General features: G+C 59.5%; 2 protein-coding genes across 2 annotated transcripts; one reads left to right on the forward strand and one right to left on the reverse strand.

Annotated features, from left to right (window-relative positions):
* Window positions 1–90: 90 nt before the first annotated feature.
* Window positions 91–14,636, reverse strand: LSM12 (LSM12 homolog). The gene is made up of 5 exons (XM_062595888.1): window positions 14,431–14,636; window positions 11,088–11,221; window positions 2,609–2,718; window positions 1,632–1,758; window positions 91–1,451 (listed from the first exon to the last, which is right to left on the reverse strand). Exons 1-5 carry the CDS (start codon window positions 14,549–14,551, stop codon window positions 1,359–1,361), a joined length of 585 nt encoding a protein of 194 aa, XP_062451872.1. The 5' UTR covers window positions 14,552–14,636; the 3' UTR covers window positions 91–1,358.
* A 241-nt stretch (window positions 14,637–14,877) lies between these two features.
* G6PC3 (glucose-6-phosphatase catalytic subunit 3) lies at window positions 14,878–20,135 on the forward strand. The gene is given in 8 exon segments (XM_062595868.1): window positions 14,878–14,991; window positions 16,117–16,231; window positions 16,234–16,342; window positions 16,928–17,034; window positions 18,458–18,548; window positions 18,909–19,027; window positions 19,116–19,257; window positions 19,432–20,135. Coding segments are annotated over 7 exon segments (1,014 nt in total). The 5' UTR covers window positions 14,878–14,991; window positions 16,117–16,125; the 3' UTR covers window positions 19,772–20,135.
* The last annotated feature ends 319 nt before the right edge of the window (window positions 20,136–20,454 follow it).

Consider the following 20,454-nt stretch of genomic DNA (forward strand, 5'->3'; position numbering starts at 1 on the left):
CGCCGCGCCGCCGCCGCGTTCCGCCGCGCCGCCGTTCCGGCCCCCCCCCGGCCCCACAGACCCACAGCTCCACACACGGGTGATGGTTAAAAAAATTTCGGGTTTTATTGTTTTGCTAAACAATACTAAAAAATTTTCCTTTTTTTTTTCTTCTTCTAAAGGCAGGGCTTGAATTATTTGATTTTGATCCATTTATTTTAAAAAACAAAACAAAAAAGGTAAAGGGGGAGGGAGGATCATGGCAAAAAAAAGAAAAAACAAGAAAACAAAAAAAAAAACAAAAAGAAGGGGGAAATAACAGGCCCTCGCCCAGCTCCCGCCCCACGCCGGCCTGCGCAGCCGGCGAAGCCCTGGGGCAGCGGGTGCTGCCGCCCGCCGCGGCTCCGAGCCCCCCGCCGCGGGGCGTCCGCAAAGGCACTTGGGGCTCCCCCGAGCCGCGGCCCGGCCCGGCCCGCCGGCCGCCCCGGGGGTGGGGGGGGGGTCACGGTGCCACCAGCGCTGCCACGAAAGGGGGCAGCTCCAGACCGCTGGGCGCACAGTGACCCCCCCAGGAAGACACCGTGGCCTCGGGCCGCCTCCCCCTTGCAAAAATCCCACACTGAAAAACCCCTTCCAGCTCTGCACAGAGTCCCAAGGACCGGGGGGGGGGGGGGGGGGGAACCCCTCGGACTGGAGGGCTGGTAGGATCAGAGGGTTTCTTTGGGTCGGGGTGGGGTTTTTTTGCCATGATCCTGGTCGAGAGAACTGCTAGAAGCAGAAAATATTTAAAGAACATTTTAATATATATTCATATATATATTTAAAGATAAGAAAAATAAGACTAATTCAAGCCTTGCCCTGTGCAAACAAAATTAAAACGAGACCGTGCTGGTCACAAAGGTCCCGATTCAGTTACCTCAGTCAGCTTGTTACTTTTATTTTTTAAGAGGGGTTTTCTGGGGATAGGATGGGCAAGGGAGAGATTCTCCTATGTTACAGACAGGCAAAGAGGGAGGACAGAGGGTGGGACGGGGTGACAACCCCCCTTTAGAAAAGTAAAGGGGGGGGAGGGTTTCTCGGTAAGGGGAGAAGAAAGGAAAGAAACGTCAAAAAATAAAACTAACAAAGTCTGACTGGCTCATAGGAAAGAAAACATGGCGGACAAAAGAAAGTCTGTTAGTCAAGTAATGCATGAGCTTTTAAATTATTCTCTTTTCTCGCTTGTTTTAAAGTCTAAGGTTTGGAATCGGTGAGCTCCCCATTAACGAGCCCAAAAGGAAATAAAACTGAACCCCCGCCCTCCCGCCCCGGCCTCCGCTGAAGAAGTCGACGTCTCCTGCTGGGTGGTGGCAGAGTCCCCGGCGCTCGGAGGGTGGGACTCAGGACGACAGGGAGGTTTCCTTCTGTGTTTGCTGTGCTTGTGAACGTTGCATTACCTTTTGGCTTTCCACATCTCTAAAATGTTTCTCGACCTACGAGGCGGCAGGGCGGGAGGGACAGAAAGAGGGCTCAGCGAGGCAGGGCGCGAGGCGGGCAGGGGCACCCCGCTCGCCGCGGCCCGGCCCAGGCGGCTCGCTGCGCCCCGCGCCCCTCCGGGCAGCCCCGTACGCCTCCCACCCCGGCGCAGACCCAGACCCCCGCACCACACTTACTATTTTGCGTACGTGACTCAGCGCACTTCCCTCTTTGCCTTTACAGTTTTCCACTTGATACGGAGGGGCAATAACAACTTCTTCCATCACAACTATGTTCTTCTCCTGCCATTTACAGTCTTTAATGCTGCAGGGAGGCAAGAGGGAATAGGATCAGCATCTTCCCCGCAAAGAGCAGACCTCCCCCCGACAGCATCTCTGCAGAAGCAACCCCCAGGCCACCGCCGAGCAACCGCACTGCTCCTCTTCTCGCCCCACATCCCACTGCCTGTCTGAGAGCACCTAACAGGAGCAGGGCGGCGCTGCCCACATCTTGTAGGCAGAGCAGCATCTCCCCGAGGAGGTGCACAGCTACCTCTGCGGACGTGAAAACCGCCTGGCATCTCTCGGGCACGTCCCGCTCTGCCAGCGAGAGGTGCGAGCCCGCCGAGGTGGGCGCGCACTACAGCATGTGCCGGGGAGGGCAGGGAGCAGTGAGGAAACCATCCTCCCTCCTGCACGGGGCCTTGACCTGCCCAGCACATCACCAGACTGCGTGGCTCAGGCCAGCACAGCCAGGGGAACGATTAAGGCAGTGTTTGCAGTGTTAAGCTGTAGCTCAGCGGTGCCAGGCCACGCAGCCCCTTGGCCAGGGCTCCTTCTAGCCCAGCTACAGGCATATGAATAACTATCCTGGGCAAAAAAAGAGCCAAAAGGGAAGTGTCTGGAGCAGGATCAGACCAGGTGCCAGTAGGGGACAGTAGGGTAGGGGAGAGGGTAACACAGGCAACTCCAGCAAGAACAAGGAGCCTGGAGTACCAGTGAGACCAGTCAGAGACATGGATACACTTACTGGGAGCTCCTGCCCCAGGAGTGCTCTCTAGCTCTCAAGTTATCCCAGGGAAGCGACAGAGGGAGGGATGTGGCCCAAAACTCTGCAGATCACCAGGGCCAAGGCAGAGAGCAAAGCGAGTGATTGCATCTACAAGAGGACTTACGTCTTATGTATAGTCTGGAAGAGCTGCTGTCCTTCCAGAGAGACACCAGCACTAATTGCATATGCCTGGCTCAGCTTCTCTTCCTTCTCCGTCCGTGCTTTGTTGGCAAGCTGGAGGGGAGACAAAGAGACATGGAGCTCCGCTGAGCACGATCCAAGTGCGGGCAGACAGACGCAGCCATGAGCAGGACCGAGAGCTGCGGGCCCGCTCTTGGGCGCAGGGCAACTCACGAGCAAAACCACGGGGGTACGAGGCAACCAGGCACAGAACGGGTCAGCAGCACGCTTCAACTTACGTACATTATTATTCAAGTGACCAAAACCAAAAAGCCTTGCAGACATGCAGAGCGAGCAGCCAGGCGGTTGCCTGCAGCTCTGACCTATGCCGGGTCCAAACAAGTCCACGCAAAACCCGCTAACAGCGCAAGGCGCTGAGGAAGGGGTGTTCCCTGTGAGGTGGTGAGGACAGGGCATGCCCCATGCCCGCCTGCGTACGAGTGGCATGAGCTGAGCCACAGAGGATTCTCCCTGAGGGATCCACTTCCAGCCTCCTTCAGACGCGCTCAGAGGTTTGATTTCACTTCACGGATCAGTTATTTGCTCCAAGGCTGCTCTCTAGATGCAAATCTAGGTGCAAATGGAAAAAAAAACAACACACCAGCCTCTCCAAAACGCGAAGCTCCTTCCTCTGTGCTACTGCAGAACTTGGAGACTTCATCTGCTTCTTTGTGAGCAACGACAGGGTTTGTGGACACACTCGGCACCTGCAAGGTCTTCCCCTAAAAGCTGACAGAAGTTTCCCCTTCTTCCCTGAGCAGCCATCCCTGCTCCTCAGAGTGGGTCTCTGTCAGGCCACCAAATCCTTTCCAGTCCCACTGCACAACTGAGGTGCTGTGTGGGCAGAGGGCCCGCTCCCTGTGCCGCCCCCAGCCACCCCCACGGGCTGGCGTCCTCCACGTGCACAACGCGGGCTGGCACTGCGGACAGGGCACCGGCCAGCGCTGGATCCCAGCCAGCGGGACAGGAGCAGAGCGGTCCCCACGCAGGGAGCCCAGCCTCACGTTCAGTCATCACCTTCACACGAGTCCGGGGCAAGCAACATTTAGCGTAAGTCTCTTATACACCCAAATACAGCTCTGCTGTTCACTATTTGGATCACAAGTTAAACCTGCAGCAACTTTAACTCATGGTTTGACTTGTTTCAAGTCATCTTTGCCACTGTTTGTGTCTCCTGGATGTTTTGACCAGCCTCTTCAGGGATGGGGTGTGTTGGGGAAGTACCATCTTTCTGCATTCCCCTGTTCAGGAAAAAACCCACAGAGGGAAGATCAGCTGCTGGGGCCAAACACACAAGTGCCAGGTTTCCCTCTGCCCTTTCCGAACAAGATGTTGCTCTTCAGGTCCAAACCACCTTCCACTGCTCGCTGTTTATTCAGCACTTGACGACTGGGGATGTAGACAGGCAAGATGAGTCCAGAATAACCATTACGTTAGGGCTAATATGGTGTAAATGCCTCCATACAGATCATGCTGGAATATGAGCAACTTTATCCCAGAATGGTTATTCTGTTCCAAAAAAAGCAGAGCAGTTATTTGGGAACAACAACAAAAGAGTCACTCTGGCAGCGCACAACGTCCGCATGTGGGGAAGCTTAATCCAGCGCTCACATCATCCCAGAATAGAGAGGGGAAACTCCACCCCTCGCTCATCCCCTGCAGTAAAATCCACAGCCACAGCAGAGAAAGTAGCTGCAACTGCTTCAAGGCAGGAGACAGGCAGGCAGCGACATCCTCGCAAGCGACGCGCCGGACAAGCCATTTTTCCCCTGCGAGAGCTGCTGCAGTGGAAGAGCCACATTAGCATAGCCTCCTACGCCAGCCAGCCCTCCTCCATAGGAAAGGCCTCACACTTGCAAGCGCTCCAAAATGCGCACACACAAAGTAGCTTTTTTCCCCCCTATTTTTGCTCAGGAACAAAGTGCTGGTGGTAACGCAGACGTGCTGAGCCTCAGACACTTGCTTCCAGCCCTGGGATACATGATGCCCACCTGAACTACCCCTGGTTCCCTCAACCACCTCACGTGCCCTCCCCCAGCCAGCCAAACTGCCTCATTTCCAAGCGAGCATCGCTCTCACGTGGCTTTCTGCTGACGCGGATATACCAGGCTATGCCACAGAAGACCTCTAAACGAGCTGCTCTTTCATCGAGGCGATCCCTGCAAAGCTGCATGGCACTCAAAAGCTGTTCAAACCAGAGGTGCAGGGAGGGGGACAGACTTCAGAACTGCCTGGCCATCCGTTCCCGAATCCCTCACAAAGACGACCGCTCCGACAAAAGCACTGCTCCCTCAAAGGCCCAGAGAGGAGATGAGGACAGTGGCATTGAGGTCAAGCGGTTCCCTTCAACCAGCCCGGCTCCACTAAGAAACCGGGACAACAGCAGAGGCCCTGATGAGTAAAAGGGCAAACGCATCGCAGCCTAACACACAGAGGAGACGACCTGCAGCAGCAGCACGGTCCAGTACAGCCCTGAGCGGGATGCTGCTCTTGACCCAAGAGGTGAAGAGAGACTGAGTTCCTCTGTACTGAACGAGGGACAGTTTCATACAGGTAACGCACGACAGCAAGCACCTTCCCAAGGAGCAGTTTCTCCCCCTTGCCCAATGACCGAGCAAGCTTTTCAACCAAAAATCCCTGTTAGTTAATGACAGTGCACTTCAGACAGCAGCAAAGAAACACCTTCTAAAAGCCCCCTTTCGGGATAAAAAGCCCAAGCTCCCACTGAGCAGGGGCACTTTTTGTAGCCAACAACACTAATAAGTGACAGATTTCCCCACCACCACCCAGCCCATCTCCTGAAAAAGCAAACACTAGGCAGAAATAGCGCGTTGTGTCTGCTTTCCATGCTCAGATGAGCAAGGCTTGCTGCAGCACCTTTCTGCTTGCTTTTCATGTGCTCCTGAACCTCTCAGTGAACAACCAGGGAGCCTTAACAGAGGAACAGGAGGGTGGAGAAAGGATCCTTTTCTTGTTCACTAGCCTCCGCTCCGGCCCAGGCAGTGGCATGAAGAGGCTCTGAAGCAGCCTGCCCCAGGTCTGCATAGAGATCGCTCTCTCCTAGACTGCCAGCCCACTTCAAAGCTGGTTTACAAGCCTCGGTGCAATGTTCCCCAGTAACTTTCCTGCATCTGAGTCATCCAGCCTTCTCCAGGGCTTCACTAACACTTCATCCAGCTGGGGCTCTTTCCTGAGGCTGGGAGGGAGACTCACCATAGAGGCTGGTGTACCTGGTTCTCAGCTGGCTCCATCGCCTTCACCAAAACATTATTTCTCTCGTGATGTGGATGAGTTGGACCTACGACACTGAGCAGAGCAAATCTCTTCAGCTCCCCACTGTTCCCTCAAACGGCTCCTCCACAGAAGACTTCCCACCAAGCAGCACTTTCCTTGCAGTTGAGCCCTTCATGCTGCACATTTGAAATATAGATTTGCTTTGTCCATTTCTAAGGCTATGTTTTACCAGGCATCAGGATGCTCATCTAGCTCAAAGCGGCAGTCACAGCAACTCATCTTTCCCTGCCTACTCAGCTCTTCAAGTACCAGGTCCCAGGAGAAAAAAGCACCTGCTGAGACAGACGAGTCTAGCTTTGGGGACAGCCCTGCGAGGAAGGCAGGTAACAACAGGCATCTGCAAGGAAATCCCAGGGAAGCTCAGAAGAGCTCGTGCGCACCACCACACACAACAGCAAGCCACCAAGGGTAGCATCTCACCGCTGCTTCATTTAGCACCCTTATACCCCAGCATTAACAGCACTCAGCAAAACCTAGTCTTGTCAGAACAGAGGAACATGGCAAAGATAAACAACTACAACAGTTCAGGCTCTCCCCGGCCCCCTGGCAGGGCTCTTGCAGGCGCTGCAGTCCTCTTGAGGGCATCCATCAAGTACACTTCTAGAACCCACGCTTTAGCTAGAACGCAGCAGTCCCCCACTAGAAAGCTGACTTGCAACTTTGACTCGTCTCTTAACCACGCACCAAGATCCCAACCTGAAGGGTCCTTACAGGGGAAATACAAGCGCGCAATAGAAGTGCTCTCCCTACTCATCACAGCGAGCCGTGGACAAGAAATGAACTGGACGTGCCGATTCTCTAAAATTCCAGCCTCTCCAATTCAAGTGTTCAAAATAGCTTCCTTGTTCCCACTGCGTGCTGCTCCCTCCGCCGCACTGTGTGGTTTCACACCCCCCGGCTCCAGCGAGCATGTGAACGCGCGAGGGCTATTAAGCGGATTCAGATATGCACCTTGTGCAACGATTCCATGAATGAATGAGTCACTTCCCTTCCCTATTCATCTCTGTATGAATGATACAAAATATGCGCAAGGCGAAGGGCGACAGCGAGGCCCAACGAGCGCCCTGCCACATCCCCCCCCCCCCCCCCCCGCCGCCAGGACGGCCTCCTGCCCAGCTCAGGCGTTAGCAGCGACGGGGCCCAGCAAGAAGGCCCGAGGCCAGGCTGCTCGGAGGAAGGCGAGTTAAGGAGGTCCCGGGGAAACCAGGCGGCCGAGCCCTCCGTGCCGCTTGCCAAGCCCAGCACAGTTGCGGACGACTCCTCAGGCAGACTCCGGAGCGCCGTGCCAAGATCCCACAGCTGGTGCCAGCCCCGCTCGACGGGCTGGCGTCCCCCCAGATGTCCCAGCTAAGGCCCCACAGGGCATAGCCCCCGCAGCGCCGGAGATAACCTCTCAGATCCTGGCTGGCAGCTCGCGTAGAGCCGACGCAGGTACCTCCTCCCCTGGCCTGGCCCCCTCGTGCGTGCAACACTCTAAAGCAGTGAAGCTGGAGAGAGAGGTTTTATCCCCGCCGCCCACAGGGAAGACAACCATTTTGAGGCCTTCCTTCTAACGGTAGCTCAAGTAAAGATGTCCCCTTCCTCCCCCCGGGGCTCCCAGCCCCCTTCCAACACCACCACCCCATACGCAGCATACGTGACTCACCGCCCTGTTCTCTGTGCCCTCCGTGTCCCATCTGGGATGTCCGCCCAGGCTGAAGCACAACAGTAAAATTTACTACTAAGCGAGTCAGAGCATGACGTTTGCAGCCCCGGCGACACGTTCTTTGTTTCACAGCTCTCCTTTCCCTCCAGCTCCTCTCCTGTGCTCCCACGGCTGCAGATTTTACCGAATCCTCAGCAGTTCAGAGCCTTTTCAATAACATCTCCCTCGTGTGCCCATCACCGGCAGCAGGAAGCTTTGAGTTCAGCCGTATCTCGACTGAACTGCTGCCAACCCTTAGTCACACCTTCATTATCTTCCTATTCCAATTCTTCGCAATCCCCTTTCCTACTCCTCCAGCCATCCTGCAGCTGTCACGGGGTCAGCGACTGCACACCAGCCTTTCACTGCAGGAGCTCAAGCACAAGGCTCTCTCCCCATCCGCTGCCCTCCCGCACCCTGGCCATTTGCTATCGATTCAAAGTGGTTCCCCCTTGATTTTTGCTCGTCTTCACTGCAGCCGCCCTCCTTTCTCCCCACAAGCTGCCTCCGCGCCGCTGGCTTCCCAGCTGCCCTCCCCAGAGTGCTGTTGTTTGTTCTGCATTCAGGATGGCTCTTCCAAAGCTGCCTTCCACGGCTACCTGCAGCCAACACACAGCCCGCTTACTCCCTCCCCACACCTTCCCCTGCGGCCAGCCTGCAAGCTTATTTCCTTTACCCCTTTTCCACACAACAGGTCTATCTCCCACCCCAATGGGCCAGACTGTCTTCTAAACCCAGGAAATTTTCTTGTCCTGGCATTTGGGATCTGCTACCAGAGCTTCAACAGCTCCACTGTCTCCTCGGGGCTCTGCTTACTCTCCAAGGTCTCTCGGAGCAGCAAGACAAGGGCTTGTCTCAGAGCATCACAAACACATTCCCATGTGGCAAGAGCTCCTTCCTCCATTATCGCCAGGATCGATTTATCTGTATTCCAGTCCTGAGGCACCGGCAGACCCCAGCTCGCCTGCATGTTTATGGAAGAGGAGACGTGGGTCAGTGCAACACAGAACAACGTGACTGTCGCAGGAGAGACGGACTCTTGGCTGTACTGGGGGCTGCACACAGACCTCCATCCACTTGACATTGCCTAAATACAACATTCGGCCCGTTTTTCCTGCACCAAGTCCACAGCAATTACTTTTGATGCCAGAAAAACTGAACCAAGTATCCGAAGGCAGTGTGACACAGAGCATTTTCTCCACAGCAGGCCTGTCCACCTCCCAGCTGCACTCTCAGCGATATCGCTTGATGCAATTACAAGGAATAGTTGCATCTTTACAGCAATTGTGTCATTTGAAACCTCTGTCAACATGATAATCCAGGGAGAAAGAAACTCACAGGAGTTACAGGCCACTCAGCCAAGGCCAGCGGGAATAAGGCCCGCGCCACCCGAGCAGCACACTGCTCCCTGACAGTGGGCAGCCGTGGCATTGCAGGCTGGATGTTTCACACGGGATTCCAGTTACCACAAATACCAACCAGCCTTGGACACAGGAGAGCATAAAACCAACCCACAGCCTACCTGAAATTACCTACAACGGAAGGAGATTTCCACACGGAGACACAAATTGAAAAAAACCCACAGCCAGACCTACCACATGGCTTTCCAGAAGCTCCTCCAGGCTCCAGTTTGACCACATTCCCCCCCAGTACTGTATTGTGTCTCAAATGTGTCTCCCAAACACCAACTGAAGAGGCACGTGGCCTCGAGGCAGCAGGCTGGGGCACTCTCTACCCACAAGAGCCCTCTCTGGAGCAGGAGGGCTAGAGCTCCCCAGCCCGACCGTCCCCCGCCGCTTCACAAGAGCGTTTCCATAAGCATCCCAGAGCTCGAGTTCACCTCCCCTTTTTTGACACTACCACCGGGAATCAGAAACTACCCTCTTTTGTAAGGCATGAAAGGCAACTCCTCAAAAGTTAAACCAATTGTGTGCATTTTACAGCTCCTGTCCACTATCCTGCAATCAGACTATATCAAAAATAGTTCCGTTTTGGAAAAATAATAAAGTTCACGTGATTAGGGGGCCACAGGGAGAGTCGTCACCCCCAAAGCATTAACCTACCTGCAGCCTCTTCTAGCATTAGTGTTCATGAGAGCACAGGAAGTTCCTAATATGTTCTTAACCTAGGGTCTTGGGAGAGAGCACCGGGAGGACCTGCACACGACAGGTTAAGAGGTGGGAAGTCTCACAAGGTAATGAGCAGCACAACAGCTCTGGCAATATTCATTTTTTATGCAAGTGTTTGACCGGGGAATTTGGATCATTTGCTGTCACAGGAAGTACCTGTCGCATTTTTACACAAAGGCTTCAACATCCCATCAGAGCAGGGGAGCACAACGTGCTGACCTTCCCTCTCTCCAGCCATCAAACTGCCACGTCACTCTGCCAACGGTACTGGGGCTTCAGTGGGAGCCAGGAGGATCAAGACCACTGGACATTTCCTGAGTGAAAAGGGGCTGCATAGCCTTAACACTACTAAAAGCACGCCAGAGGTCCCAGAGTAGAAATCCTTGGTCAGAGCGTTTAAAGCTGCAGCTTGCATCCACTTGCCAGCAGAGATCCACGTTTACTCCTGCTACAAGAAGCCAGCGCATAGCGCAACAGCCTCCCAAGAGGGCGTAAGCCACAGCGCAGGGCTAAGCCGTCTGCCCTGCACTCCCACCCCACACCTTCAGTGCTTTAAAGGGAGAACACAGCATCACTCAGACACTTCAATCTACGCAGTAGGACCACACTGGAAACTCCAAATGATGCTGCAGCCAGCATCATATTATAAATATAGACAAAAGGAGACTTCAGGCACTAAACTGATGCACAAATGAGCGCCCAGGGTAGCCAAGAACAGCAACAGGTCCAATTCCCCAAATACCGCCCAGCCAAGCAGAGCACCCAGCCCATCAACCCTCACCATCCAACAGCTCACGCAGGATGCCACAGACTCATAAGGAATCCGTCTCTCAGTGACTCTCAGAGGAAAACAAGCCAATGACACTGCTCATCTGGCCCCATGCACCCCCATGTGCCTCACAGCACACTTCAGCAAGAACCTGGTCAGCAAACTCCCCCAAAGGCCTGAGCTTTCCTTGGCACAGTGAGATGCTGGAGTCCAGTTGCGTACCCGTCACCCCAGAAATTTCCTCTCTCTCACCTAGGACCTCAGCTTTGGTGCTGAACAACCCCTAAGCAAAGAGGAATTCTGCAGTGTTACTGCAGAAACTCCAGCAGACACTAAGCAATCTCCAGCATATGGGTCACAGAGACTCAATATGTTGACGAGATCTTACTCTAAACCCCCTCAAAAGGGTCATGTGAAGTCATGATTGAAGCAAGTGATTTGAAGTTTAAAAGTTAATGCATCCCCAGTAAGAGGAACAGCATTAACTTCACCACACAAATCCCTTTTCCCCAGGAGCATCTCAAGCCCACGAAGGATAAGTTCTTACCTTGCTAACATTGAGTGAAGCTAAAGGAGGAGGGGTTTCCGTGCGGTCATTAATTATTTCCACTTCTGAAACATACTGTAAGTTTACAAGCAGGATATCTGCGTGGTTAGGCTTTCCACTGGAAGAGGGGCATTCTGGAGGAAAAAAATATTAAGGAAAAATCTAGACAGAGACATGTCTGACCACAGAGAGCTATCCAGAAGCAAGTCAGGAGAACATCTGATTTTTCAGCAAGTGAGTTCTTCCACTGTCCCAACACCTACTCGGCCAAATACATGGTCAAGACCCAGACAACACCACCAATCTCTTCTTTGACTCATTTGATGCTGACCTGATTTTCCTGACTAGAGCAGACAAGAACTTTCAGCCAGCAGCTGCTGTAACCACAACATACGTGACCTAGGATGATGTGTGATCTTTTCAGAAGCAGCAGCTTAGCCCAGGCTAGCCAAGGAGGCGCAGAGCTCTTGCTACTAGTTTCAGCTGTAGCGCAGCCTGCTTTGCTCTTCGCACAAGCATGAGGCAGTAAAAGCTTGTCTATACAGGGAAGCTGACTAAAACAACTCTTGTGCCTTAAATTTACACATTTCATGCCCGTAACTGCTTCCTTATGCAAACAAAAGCTAAGCCAAGAGCCTCCACAGAGAACAGTCCCCTAGTGCAGATATAACACACATTCCTCTACAGGTCCACAGAAAAGGCCTCTTTGCCCTCACTCACCTCCCAGTAGTACCTCAAACACAGGCAAGGTTTGTTGTGGTTGGTATTGCTAGCATGATTGGGAAGCGTAAATTAGACAACAGTGCACCACCCCCAGAAAAACCTTTATAGAACTGACATTAATTCCTGTGCAATCTGTTCCTGCGGAGGCTGCATAGCTAGCCCTCCGCTCTTTCATCTGCTGGAGCGAGCAGGCAGCGCAGCAGAGCCACTGTGGGCTTCTCAGCACAAAGAGCCTCTTCCACATCATCAGTGTCTCCTCCTAGGAAGAGAGGCTCACGCAGGTCGGTTTTCCTCTCCTCCTTTCTCGCCTGAGCCAATCTGAGCAGCTGCTCAGGCGAAGACCTCACTAGCAAATGGCCTTCAAGAAAGGGATGCCCAAGGAACTCTGCAAAAGTTAAGTCTCTTCCTTTGGAGGGATAAGATGGAGCATCCCAACTTTTGAAGAAAGATCCAGACTTACAGCAAAGCCTGAATGGGAACTCTCAGACTACTACCTCATCCCTTGGGCAGACGGTCAGCCTGACCCACTGAGCCCTCCGTAACTCACTGCTTCCCTCCAGAATGAGCCACTGGAGCCAACAAGCCACCTCAAGCACTTCTCCAGCCTCCTTCCAACACCACACCCTGGGCTGCGTGTCCACCTTCGCGAACTCTCTGCATTTCCTCTGCTGTCTCACAACAGCCTTTGCCCTCACCATATTTGCAGGTTAAAGAGAAAAGTACATGCTTGCACACACGTGTGCACATACATACTTTTTAAATTCCCTAGCACTGCCTCCCTGTCTCTCCTCCATGCAATCCCCCCTCCCACGTCCCCTTCCCTCCCCCAACCACATGGCATTCCTTAGGCCTCCACCCTCAACGACCCCACAGCCACTGTGCCTGCACATGCTGCGAGCAGACTTCGCTTTCTTGCCAAACCCAGGCAAATTCAGTCTCTCCACCGAGCCAGCCCCGTTTCAGCTGGGAATCTCCCTGCAAGTCACCCCAGGCCTAAAGCTCAGCTCCTCTCTACTGGGCTCCGCTCCTCAGGGCTCTTTCTTCCCCCCAGAAGCCATTCCCCAGCTCACCCTGCCTCCTTTCAGACACCCGGGGCGTGCTGCCCTCCTGAGGTCCCCCCCCCTCCCCGAGGCTCCCTTCACCCACCTCCATTCTCCCCACCGGGCCCCCTCAAGGCTTCCCCTGCCACCCCAGAAACTCCCCCACAGTCACAAGATATCCCATACAGACCCTCTATCCCTCACTACAGGGCTCCCCAAACCCCGCACGGCTTCAAGGCCCTGTCATAATCCCCACAGGACTTCCCCCCCCCCCAACACCTCTATGGGATTCCTGTAAGGCTCCCACCATCCCCAGAAACCCCATGGGACTTCCCCCCTATACCCACTGGACCTTCTCATCCTCCTTCCAAAGCCTGTCCCTGCCGTCCCACAGGGCTCCCCCTTCCCTCATGCCAGCACCCATAGGCTCCCCTCACACAGCTGTCCACTATCCTTCTTAAACCCCACAGGGCCCCCCTACCCCATAGGGCCTTCCCTTGCCTTCAAAGCCTCCCCTTAAATCCCTAAAGCAGTTCCTATTCCTCCAAGAACCTCCTCATAGGACCCCCCTCACAGGACAACCCCCTTCCTCCCTGAACCCCGCAGGGCACCTCTATCCCCCCATAGGTCCTGACCATATGTTCAAGGCCTCCCCTAAAAACTCCATATTGCTTCCCTCAACGCTATAGGGCTCCTTCCATCCTCAAGCCACCCCCTTATAGGGCTTCCTATCCCCTCATAACCCTCCCAAACCCTTCAACAAGGCTCCTCACTCCCCCCCCAGGACCCTACTTAGGGCTCTTCATCCCACTAAGCACCCCTCTATAGGGCTCCTCACACCAAGACTCCCTCTGTAGAAGTTCCTCATCCCCTGCAACCTCCTCTCCAGGACTCCTCACTCCAGCAAGAATCCCTCTATAACGCTCCTCATCCCATCAACGACCGGGCTCCTTACCCCCCCCACCAGAAACTCCCTAGGGCTCTTCGCACCATCAACGACCCCCTATAGGGCTCCTTACCCCCCCCCCAAAACTCCCTAGGGCTCTTCGCATCATCAACGACCCCCTATAGGGCTCCTTACCTCCCCCCAGAAACTCCCTAGGGCTCTTTGCACAATCAACGACCCCCCTATAGGGCTCCCTACCCCACCCCCCGAAACTCCCTAGGGCTCCTCGCACAATCAACGACCCCCATAAGGCTTCTTACCCCCCCACACCAGAAACTCCCTAGGGCACCTCGCACAATCAACGACCCCCTATAGGGCTCCTCATCCCCCAACCCCTCCTCCGAGGGCTCTTCACCCCGCCAGGCACCCCTCTACAGGGCTCCTCGCCCCACCGCGAGCCCCGCTATAGGGCTCCTCGCCCCCTCCCCAAGACCCCCCATAAGGCTCCCCGCACGGCCCCGACCCCCCCTCTGAGGGAGCCCCCCCAGCTCCCCCCCCCCCCCCCCCCCGCCCAGCGCCCCTCGGGCCGCCCCCCCCCCCACCTCCCCCCGCCCTCCCGGGCCCCCGGCGCTGGCGGGCGCCCCAGGCCCGGCCGGCGGTGCCGGGCCGCCGCGCCCGCGGGCCGGTGGGATACTGAGCGCCAGCATCTTGCTGGGGTAGTCGAAGGCGACGACCTCGCCCTGGAGGCGCTGCTCCTGGCAGGTGCGGCACGACACCTGGCTGCCCACACTGAAGTACTCGCCCGGGGCCGCCATCTTGTCTCAGCCCCAGCAGCAGCGGCCGCCGCGGCTCGGCTCGGCTCGGCTCGGCTCGGCTCAGCCAGGCGCGGCGCGGCGGGGCGGGGCGGGGCCGGGCCGCGCGCGCCGCCGCCGCGTCACCGCCGCGTCGCCGCCGCGTCACCGCGCGCGCGCGCCGCCGCCGCCGCCGCCGCCGCCGTGACCTTGCGGGAGGGGAGCGCGGCCCCGCCGGCCGCCGCCCGCGCCGCCGGGCACCGGCCGCCCGCGCCGCCGCGCAGGGGCTCGCCGAGCCCGGCCCGCGCCCGCAGCCGCCTCGCCCCGCGGGGCTGCGCGACGCCGCGAAAGCGCCGCGCCGCGCCGCGTGTCCCTCGGGCCGCCCCGTAGCCGGCCGGCGCCGCTGGGGCTGCTGGGAAGTGTAGGCGGAAGGGGCGGGCGGCCGCGGCCGGCGGCGGGGAGCGGTGGGTGAGCGCGGGGGAGGGGCGGGGGAGGGGCAGTGGGGCCGGGGGGTCCGCTGGGGGCGGGGAGGGGCGTGGGGGCCGGGGCAGCTGGGCGGGGGAGGCGCAACGGGCCTTTGGGGGAAACAGGGCGGGTAAGGGGCGAGGGGAGGGGGCAGGGGAGCCAGGGGGGACACGTGGGTGCAGGGGGGGCGCCGGGACCAGGCTGGGGGCAGTTGGGTGCAGGGGGGGGCCACTGGGACCAGTCTGGGGGCAGTTGGGTGCAGGGGGGGCACTGGGACCAGTCTGGGGGCAGTTGGGTGCAGGGGGGGGCACTGGGACCAGGCTGGGGGCAGTTGGGTGCAGGGGGGGCACTGGGACCAGTCTGGGGGCAGTTGTGTGCAGGAGGGGGCACTGGGACCAGTCTGGGGGCAGTTGTGTGCAGGGGGGGCACTGGGACCAGGCTGGGGGCAGTTGGGTGCAGGGGGGGGCCACTGGGACCAGTCTGGGGGCAGTTGTGTGCAGGGGGGGCACTGGGACCAGTCTGGGGGCAGTTGGGTGCAGGGGGGGCGCCGGGACCAGGCTGGGGGCAGTTGTGTGCAGTAGGGGGCACTGGGACCAGTCTGGGGGCAGTTGTGTGCAGGGGGGGGCACTGGGACCAGGCTGGGGGCAGTTGGGTGCAGGAGGGGGCACTGGGACCAGGCTGGGGGCAGTTGTGTGCGGGAGAGGGCACTGGGACCAGGCTGGGGGCAGTTGGGTGCAGGGGGGGCACTGGGACCAGGCTGGGGGCAGTTGTGTGCAGGAGGGGGCACTGGGACCAGGCTGGGGGCAGTTGTGTGCGGGGGGGGGGGGCACTGGGGCAAGCTGCCCCCTGAGCGGGGCCCGGCCTGGGCGCCCTGACCCTGGGGTCTCCGGAGCTGCAGGGCGCATCGTGGTGTTAACAGTCCTCCTTGGACTCTTCCCGGGGTATGATCAAATCGCTCCGTGAACCCGTGCCAGCTTCGGAGACCCCCGGGTGAGTCCCGGCACAGCGGCCAGCCGGTGCGACAAGCGCGCCCGGCCTCGAGGAGGCACCTCCGGCCCCTTTCCTGAGCCCCATCGCTGCCCTCCGGGCTGCTCTGCAGACTAACGCCCGCTGCCTCCCTCCAGCCTGGCACGATGGACGTGCTGTATACCACCGGAATCCGCTTCGCGGAGGTGCTGCAGTCGGGGCCGCCCTGGCTGGAGAAGTTCTGGCTCTCGGTGACCTCCCTGGCTGATCCAAAAGCATCTTCACCATCTGTTTCCCTCTCGCCTATTTTCTCGACCGCAAGGTGGGGGTGTTGGTGCTGTGGATTGGCCTGGTCTCCGAGTGGCTCAACGTGGTCTTCAAATGGTGAGCAGAGCGCCCAGATTCCCGCCGTAGCGTGCCTGTCCCCCTAGCTCATCCCTGCGGGATGAGTCGCGGCACGGGTACGCTGGCAGGGCAGACACGCAATCGCTGGCTCCCGCTTCGCGAGCCTTTGGGCACCTGCGCTGCTCCTGCCCGTGCTGTGCTGAAGGCACGCGGAGCTTCCGCAGCTCAGCTCGCCGGTGGTAGCGCACATGCCAGACGTTCGCAACAGACAAAACCGCGCCGGTCTGAGCTGCAGCTGGTGGCCCGGGAGCCGTAAGAACAGGCAGAAACCTGCCCTCCTCCCCTGCTGCTGCGTGCCGGGGTGGGAAGGGAGCCAACATCTAGGGGCTGCCTAAGCCGAGGATCGCTGTCACCCCCTCTGTGGGAAGCTGCCACCTGATCCTCTGCCCCGGCTTGGCTCTGTCGGGCTCTGCTCTCCTGCGGACGCCGCGGCGCAGTCCGTAGCGCAGCCGAGGAGGCTCTGCCGGTGGAGCAGGCTCTCCAATCCAGAGGGTCCACGCGGGCGGTGAAGGCTCTGGCCCGGTTTGTTCAGTAGCAATTCACTGTTGTTCTTCTATCCACCAGGTTCTTATTTGGGGAGCGCCCGTTCTGGTGGGTCCACGAATCGAGACTCTTCAAGGACCAGCCGATCCCAGTGCACCAGTTCCCCGTCTCCTGTGAAACAGGACCGGGTGAGTTACAGGCGAAACCTTCGGCTCGCATCTCCGGAGAATCCTGCAGAATGAGGGGGTCCCGACTTGGGGTGACACATCCTCAGCGTGCTGCCGCGCGCTGACACGCTGCTCCGGCTGCAGAGGGGCAGCCAGAGGCATCCCGGATTAGCAGGACACAACAAGGGAGAGCATGGAGCTGAAACCACGCAGGGGAACAGAGTAGCACTGGACAATTCTCTGTTTGCTTCAAGGGCGTAGAGGGATCCAGGGAACCTGCCGGTCTGGCTGATCTTAGAGCTGAGGTGTCTTCAGCGATTACATGTTCTCTTGCCAGCATTTAGCTCTATAAAGATGATGCTGCTAGGAGCTAGGAAGACTGTCCCTGCAAAGCTAGCGTTAGAGAAGGCATTGCTGCTTCTTTCCTGGCCAGCTGCCTGTTTCCTATCCGTAAAACAGGAATTTACCCATCCGCTACAGAATTAAATGCAGTGGGTCCTGCCAGAACTAGAGGGGCTGGCGGGCCGCAGGCATCCGTAGGACAGCGCTGCGATTGCCCTGCGTGGATGGCGCTTTAGGAGCCCGGGAGATCTTGTCCCTTGTGGTGCTCTAGGCCCCGTGCAGACAGCTCGTCGCAGCTCTCGGCCTGCGTCGCTGTGGCCAGAGGCTGCCAGTGGCCTGGCAGGACGTGCCAAGCGGGAACGCTGTTCATCAGCCAGCGTCTCGCAGCGGAGCAAACGAGCGAGCGGCGGGGAGCAGGACGGGTGCCACGGCCGTTGGCAAGGTGCAAAGAGCACAGGCGGCTCTGGGGCCAGGAAACCCGCAGGAGAGTCTGCCGGCGGCAGGGACGCCGGAGCCTCCCGCGCCCTTTCTGCCCGGCCTGCCCCGTTCACAGGGCCGTTTGCCTGCCCGTTTTCCTGGGCAGGCGACGCTGCATCCTGACCCGCAGGCGCCGACCGGCTCGCTCTGGAGATGCTGTTTTGCCTCCCTCCACCCGTGTCCCCAGGATGGGGTCTTGGGTTTGGCCCTTGGTTGTCAGCCAGGAGGGAACGCAGGGCAAAGACGGGTCAGCCTAGCAGCCGGGGTGCAGCCGCTGCCCTCCGGCTCAGTCCCGCACATCCTGGCTGGTGGAGGGGTGCCGCCGTGCCGGGGGCACGTCCTGTGCTTGCTGACCCTGGGCTGAAGCCACGTGAAACCTAGCTTTAGGCACGGAGGCGTGAAAACCTCACAGGCATCCTCGCTAAATAGGCGTGTGCTGGCGAGACCGCGCCGGGGAGGCGTCGACGGGGACGGGAGATGGCGTTTAGCAGCTCCGTGCTGCCTCTGGGGCAGCCCTGCCGTGGGGCTGCCGGTGATGCTGCGCTGCCCGGCAGCGCGCCCGCCGCGCCGTCCACAGCGGGGGGGGGGGACGGTTTGCTCAGCGTCCCGTGCTTCCCCTTCGCAGGCAGCCCCTCCGGCCACTGCATGATCACGGGGGCAGCCCTGTGGCCGCTCGTGACCGCCCTAACGGCGCTGGCTTCCAGGCACTCCAGAAGGTGAGTCCGTGCGGCCGGGGTGATCCCCCCCCCACCCTGCTGGCGTTGCCGGCTCTGCACGGACCTCACCCCGCACTAAGCCCCTTCCTGCCTAATCCGCCAGCACCCGTGGCCAGGGAGAGATCCCTGGGTCTGAGGAGCTGGCTCGCTGCAGGGGGCCACGCAGCGGTGGGGGGGACAAGGAGGCCGAGACCGAGCTGGTCCCCTGCAAAGCCCTGGAGACCCCCACCAACCCCACCTCGCTGTTTTGCCTTCCTCACTGGTGTTTGCTCTCGTCCCTCCTGCCAAGGAGGGATCCAGCCCTGCCCCAGCTGCTGCAGAGCGCTCCCACCCTTGCCGCTCACCCTCCTTGCCTTGCAGCGCGGTGGCGAAGCTGATCCCCTGCACCGCCTACGCCCTCCTGCTCCTGGCCGTGGGGCTCTCGCGGGTCTTCGTCCTCGCTCACTTCCCGCATCAGGTGGTTGGCGGCATCCTGGCGGGTGAGTGGCGCGGGGGCCGGGACGGTTCGGGTCGCTCTGCCCGCGGCCGCGAGCCCCATGCCCGAGCCGGCCCGTCCTCGCTCTCCAGGGGTGGCCCTAGGCTGGGGCCTGCAGGCCCGCGCCGTGGCCGGGCGCACGCTGAGCTTCTTCGTGCGCGCCTCGCTGGGCCTGCTGCTGAGCGCCGTCGCCCTGCACCAGCTCATGATCGTCGCCGGCGTCGACATCGACTGGTGAGTGCTCTGCCCCGCTCGCCGGCCAGGGATCCGTCCTGCCCGCCTCCGTGCTGGAGCGGATGCGGAGCGCTCCCTCCGTGGCGCGTCCCCTTTCGTTGGGGGGGGGGGCGGTGGAAACGGGACAGTCACCCCCCCCCCACCACCGCGATCGCGCCTCTGCTCCCTCCGCAGGTCCATCCGCCTGGCCACCAAGTGGTGCGCGAACCCCGCCTGGCTCCGGTTCGACACGCGGCCCTTCACGTCGGTGTGCCGCGACGCCGGCAGCGCCCTGGGGCTGGGGCTGGCCGCGGGCTGCCCCGCGCAGCGGCTCGCCCCGCGGCAGAGGGGCGCCTGCGCCGTGCTGGCCGTGGCGGCCGTGCACGCGCTGCACCGCGGCTTCCCGCAGCCGGAGGACGTGGCCCTGTGGTACGGCGCCAGCTTCCTCAAGTACGCCGCGGGGCCCTGGCTCGTGGCCGGGCTCGTGCCCCGGCTCGTCCTCGCCTGCCCGCGGGGCTCCCCGCACTCCGAGTAGCGTTCCCGCTGTCGCCCCGGCTCCGGAGCCCGCTGCTCCCTCCCGGCTTTGCCCTCGGCTGCGCCCGTCGCTGGTCGCTCCGTGCTGGGGACGTCCGCCCGCACCCAACCCCGCTTTTGGGACAAAAAGCCAGTTATTTACCCCGTGCTCTGCGGGGCTGGGGACGCGGCATGGGTGACCCGTGCCCGCCGGGACAGGGTGCCGCGGAGAGGCCGGTCGCGCCCGGGATGCAAAGCGGTACCCGCGTCCCTCCCGCCCCCATGGGGCTCCCTCGCCCCCCCCCCCCCCCCCCGGGGGCCCTGCCTGTCCTCGGCGCCATGCCCCATGGCCATGTTTCTAACCAAATAAAAGCTTTTTCCACTCACCTGCCGGTCCGGAGTCCTTCGAGCAGGGGCACGAGCGTGGCCGGGCCTGACTCTGGGGGGTGGCGGAGACCCCGCAGCCCGGCTGAGCCCGCGGACGCCGCCGTGCCGGACGCGTCCCGGCACCGCGCAGGAGGCCTGGGAGGGGGCAGCGATGGGGCTGGGACCCCCACCAGCCCCACCCAGGGACCAGCCGATGCCCCGCGTGCCCCCAACACCTCCCTCGGGGCCAAGCCCCCAAACGCAGAGCGGCGCCACCGGCTATTGCCAGAAACAGTTTTATTTATACAAGGACGAACATCGGTAACATGTTACAAAATA

Source organism: Rhea pennata, chromosome 26, assembly GCF_028389875.1.
Source record: "Rhea pennata isolate bPtePen1 chromosome 26, bPtePen1.pri, whole genome shotgun sequence".
Lineage (NCBI taxonomy): Eukaryota > Metazoa > Chordata > Aves > Rheiformes > Rheidae > Rhea > Rhea pennata.

What these genes read in the sequence shown, in the direction of transcription:
- LSM12 (XM_062595888.1), bottom strand. Translation starts at nt 14,551, where the DNA reads ATGGCGGCCCCGGGCGAGTACTTCAGTGTGGGCAGCCAGGTGTCGTGC. An exon ending in CAGCAAGATGCTGGCGCTCA is followed by an intron (nt 11,222 to 14,430) that starts GTATCCCACCGG and finishes TTTTTCCTCCAG; the next exon opens with AATGCCCCTCTTCCAGTGGA. An exon ending in TGAGTCACGTACGCAAAATA is followed by an intron (nt 1,452 to 1,631) that starts GTAAGTGTGGTG and finishes GCCGCCTCGTAG; the next exon opens with GTCGAGAAACATTTTAGAGA.